General features: G+C 35.3%; 1 protein-coding gene across 1 annotated transcript; it reads right to left on the bottom strand.

The window, feature by feature from the left end:
- Nucleotides 1-3,081: 3,081 nt before the first annotated feature.
- Nucleotides 3,082-3,863, bottom strand: LOC114184456 (chymotrypsin inhibitor 3-like). The gene has a single exon (XM_028071766.2). The coding sequence runs from the start codon at nucleotides 3,795-3,797 to the stop codon at nucleotides 3,201-3,203; it is 597 nt and encodes a 198-aa protein (XP_027927567.1). The 5' UTR covers nucleotides 3,798-3,863; the 3' UTR covers nucleotides 3,082-3,200.
- Nucleotides 3,864-5,036: the final 1,173 nt, after the last annotated feature.

Genomic DNA, 5,036 nt, shown 5'->3' with positions numbered 1-5,036 from the left:
GTTTTTTTTTGCAGCTTTCTTAGAAAAGTTTGCCCAAACTCCCCGAATATATATGCATAACTCCCCACATCTGCGTGACATGTTTTACACATGATTGTGGAGTTTAAAAAGCACAAAATTCAGTGAAAGCAGTGTTAATTGGAGGTATGGACTTCGTCAATAATTTGCATAATTGTTTATGCTCCAATAAGGAGATTTAAATAAAGTTGTGTAAATATGCAAGCAGTACTGATTAAGTTGAACTCCACTCCCCAAGTAGGTGCACTTAACTCCCCACTTACCATTACAGGTTTGAATTTTGCCTCTAGTAAGTCTACACTCCTACCAAATTACTTGAATTGGGATTGGATAATGGAAAGGAATATTTGTTGGGCTAAATCAAACACGAATGATCTGTTTACACATTATATTAATTGTGTTCGCTTTTTCTACAGTTTTGTTAAAAAAGTTTGCCTTTAATCCCCATATCTGCCACAAATGTTTTTTACCGGTTTGTGTAGTTGAAAAAGCACAAAATTTAGCGAATGCAATGTTAATTGGTGTATTGGACATCGTGATTGACTTCGTCATTGAGTTACATCATGGTGAATGGTCGAATAAGGCGATTTAACAAGAGTTTATATTCAATGTGGAAGCAGTATTGAAAAAGTCTGACTGTACTCCCCACATAGGGGCGAGTAACTCCTCTTTTTTGTAATAGGTTTTTACTTGGGGTCATGTGAGGCTACACTCCCACTAAATTAATTGAATTGGAATTGGGTTATGCAAACGAATATGTTTCTAAACGAATGAAATACGAATAACGTATTTACCAAATTTTAAATAAGTTTACTGGTTTGTCTTACAGCTTTGTTCAAAATACTTTGGTGCAACTCCCCACAAACAGCGTCCTTACTACCCACATGGGCATGAGCTGTTTATATAGTTGTGTGCACATATTAAATCCACATACTTCACTTAATTCAATTTTAATTGGTCCATTAGACTTCGTGATTGAGTTACTTGATGGTCAATGGTCGAAAAATGCGACTTAAGAATAGTGTTTATTCAATGTTGAAGCAGTATTGCAAAAGTTCATGTGTACTCCCCACATAGTTGCGAGTTACTCCCCGATTTTCTATCAGGTTTACACTTGGGGTCCTGTGAGGCTACACTCCCACTAAATTAATTGAATTGGAATTGGGTTATGCATACAAATATTTTTCTTAAGTAATGAAATACGAATAACGTATTTACCACATTTTAATTAAGTTTATTGGTTTGTCTTGCAGTTTTGTTCAAAAAACTTTGCTTCAAATCCCCACATACAGCGTCCTTACTCCCCACATCGGCGTCAACTATTTATACAGTTGTGTGCACATATTAAATCCACATACTTTCGTTAATTCAATTTTAATTGGTCCATTAGACTTTGTCATTGAGTTACTTGATGGTCAATGGTCCAAAAACGAGAGTTTAACAAAGTTTTGTACAATGTGGCAAATGTGTTTGAAAAGTTGAAGTGTACTCCCCACATAGTTGCGAATTACTCCCCGCTTTTGTATTAGGTTTACACTTGGGGTCCTGTGAGGCTACTACTCCCACTTAATTAATTCAATTAGAATTGGGTCATGCAAAGTAATTTTTTTCTTAACGAATGAAATAGGAATAAGATATTTAGCACTTTTAAATATAGTTTTGTTGCTTGTCCTACAACTTTATTCAAAAAACTTTGCTCCAACTCCCCACATACAGCGTCCTTACTCCCCACATCGGCGTGAGCTGTTTATACAGTTGTGTGTCCATATAAAAACCACATAATTCCTTTCATTAAATTTTAATTGGTCCACTGCACTTCGTGATTGAGTAACATGATGGTCAATGCTGTAAAAAGGAGAGTTAAAATAAGTTTTATACCATGTCGAACTAGTAATCATAAGGTTCAACTGTACTCCCCACATAGGTGGGAGTAACTCCCCGCTTTTGTAACAGGTACTCCCACCTAATTAATTGAATTGGAAATGGATAACATTAATAAATATGTGTCTAAATGAATGAATTAGGAATGATCTATGTAGAACAATTTAAGTTGAGTTTTTTGGCTGCTTTTGCAGTTTTATGCCAACAACTTTGCTTTAAGTCCCCATCTACATATGCATTAGTCCCCACATTTGCGTCAGTTCTTGGAACAGTATTGTACAGAAAGATAAATCAGATACTTCAGTTAATGCACCTTTTTTTTTTTTAAATACTTCAAGTTCAACACAAGGGTATTTAACTTACATCCAAGTTCAAATTAAACGACACAATTGACAATATGCAATGTTCATAGCCTGTAATATAAATCCAATTGCATAAATGTATGGATCCAAAAGGTCGGAACAACTAATTAACTTTGAATGATAAGAGAATTGTTCAAACAACATAATGATAGATCCATTGATGCAATGTTTCTGAACATGGTCAACCTCAAACACATCCCCCAATTCATTCAAACTTGCAAAACTAAATTATATCATTCTATACACATCCTCTGCGTAATACGAACGAAATACGTTACCTTTGGGTTAAATAAATTAAATGGGCTCCGGTAAAGGTTCGATTGTACGTTCGGGATGACGACTTCTTCTACGACCTGTCTCCGGTAACCCACCCAAACGACGTCAATGACTGCAATTATCCACCACTAATCTGCAATGCTTAACTCCTCTCACTCTCTCATTCTCATTCTCACTTTATCCCTCTTGCTCTCTATCTTTTTCGCTTTCACTGATAACTATCCTCCACCTCCCCCGGCGAAATGCTTGCCAGAATCTCACTTTCACTGAACCACAAACTCCGGCGGGCTCACATTCCCCCTTTTCTCTCTTCACTTTCTCACTTCGCAACCCCCGACCTCACTTTCCTCCTTTTCTCTCTTCACTTTCTCTCTCTAACTGACATTTAATTTCAGTTTTTTTTCTCTTTCCGCTGCACGTGTGAACTAAAATTTTCGTAATTAAAATTTAAAAAAACCGCTACCACGTCACCTTTGTAAAAAACTTGTCAAAAACTTTTGTTGAAATATCATTATCCCTATAAATATGAACAGGCCAAAGAAACTGAAAACATAAGCTTTGGATATATTATTTATTTAGGGTTGGGTAGTTTATTACATCCAAAGCATATCGTAGACACGTCTCTCACAAGGACAAAGTGTACGACTTTTCATGGATAGTGCTTCATTTAGATGCAACAGACGAAACTGGCGCAAGAATAAACTCGAATGGTTTTTCTTGATTGGTGGCCAAAAGCCTGTTCCCTGCATCATCCTTAACGATCCCAACATTACTGCAGGAGGTGGCGTCGTCATTTGAACAGAACTGAAATTTATAGGTATCGGCTGAGGAAGTTTTGTGAATAGTGAAGAAGCCTGGGTGGGAATTTGGGTATCCCAATTTAACGACGGTTCTTTCAGCCTCACCCTCAACAGCGGTCCAGTAGTTAGAGCGGACACCTGGTTGTTGAACATCGTAGCTAATGTACACTCTGCCTTCAGGAACAAAAAGGGCAGCGACTAAGGATTGAATACGCCATGGGTTTCCTGGATCGGTCTCGAAGGGAGTTTGAACAACAGAGAGAGGGGATGTTTCGTCTCCAGTTATGGCTCGTTTAATTCCACCGCCGCCGCCTCCCCAAAAGCGTGGAAATATGTAGTATAAGCCACCATTTTTAACGCTGTTACCATAGGCGTCCTTGACAGGTTGAGCGGTGGTTGAAGGAGGGTAGAAGGTTAGGGCAGAGAGAAGGAAGAGAGCAAAGAGAGTTGCACTCCTCATTTCTTTGGCTGGCTATGAAACAGATTATGGTTTTTCTCTTCTTTGATGAGTTCGGTTGTGTGAATAAGCGTACATGCGAGAACACATTTATAGAGCTACGTCCTGGTGATAAGGTGAACTCTTTTGTGGATGGAAATGAATATAATATCCTACAACTTTTAAACATGTGAAAAAGATGAAAGAAGGACAGTAGTAGTTAGATTTAAATATATGTTTCGATTTTCTGTAAAATAAGTTTCTAAAAAAATTTTGGTTCGATAAAAAATATATAGTTTCTCTTTCTATGTCTATCAAATTTTCTTTATATTTTTCAATTTTTATAAAATGACAAATTTTTTATTTTATTGTGTAAAAATAACTTTTTAGTTATTTAAAATAAATAAATAAAATTTATTTTAAATCTTTATATAGATTTTATTGGTTGAAATCATATAAATTTTTTCTTTAGGTACTTTTTTAAGATTTTTTTTGTCAATCACAACTCATTTATTCATATTAAGGATATTAATCTATTTTATTGTAATTTTTTGGTAACAAAATCTGATGACAAAATTTATGGTTAAAGATTTTTTATACTTGGTTATTATCAACAGGAAAAACACTAATACAAATTTGCATGCATATTAACGAAATTGTGATCGTGTAACTTATCCACAAATTATTCCAACAATAACTGGAGTTCACCATGGTTGTGTTACCTGCGAAATAGTATGGGTAGCTTAATGACAATTTTTTGTGTATAGTATAAGTACAAACCGGCCTAATCATAGTTAAGTTTTTAACTCATATTTACTTTTTTACTAGAAAGTCTGATTCTTGCACTAAAATATAAATTAAGAATATTTGTCTTTAACATTTTTCATTTTAAATTGGATTATTAAGTTCTTAGTCCTTAAATTATTAAATTATAAGTTGATTAATTTACTTTTGTCCAAAACTTTGATCATGTTTGGTTTGTTCTTACCAAGATTTGTAGCATAACAAGATCTAAGTGGTTTGATAACTCTTGATGAGTGCAGGAGGGAATATCAGAGAGTGTGTCATTCCCTAACTATATGAGATATATTTAGGGATGTCAAAAAAATTTGTACCCCTAGGTATCCACGTATAAAAATCACAACGGTTGGAAAATGGATACCCGCGGGTAACAAATACTAGTATTTTTTATACCCACATTTTAACGGGGTGGGTACGAGTATCATAATATTCGTACATGTGGATGCCCGTACCTACTATACT

Source organism: Vigna unguiculata, chromosome 5 (assembly GCF_037176805.1).
Source record: "Vigna unguiculata cultivar grain cowpea cultivar isolate G323 ecotype 2 chromosome 5, ASM3717680v1, whole genome shotgun sequence".
NCBI classification, from domain to species: domain Eukaryota; kingdom Viridiplantae; phylum Streptophyta; class Magnoliopsida; order Fabales; family Fabaceae; genus Vigna; species Vigna unguiculata.
Note: the sequence above shows the minus strand (reverse complement) of the source record. Positions and strands in the feature narration are given on the sequence as shown.

What these genes read in the sequence shown, in the direction of transcription:
- LOC114184456 (XM_028071766.2), bottom strand. Translation starts at nt 3,797, where the DNA reads ATGAGGAGTGCAACTCTCTTTGCTCTCTTCCTTCTCTCTGCCCTAACC.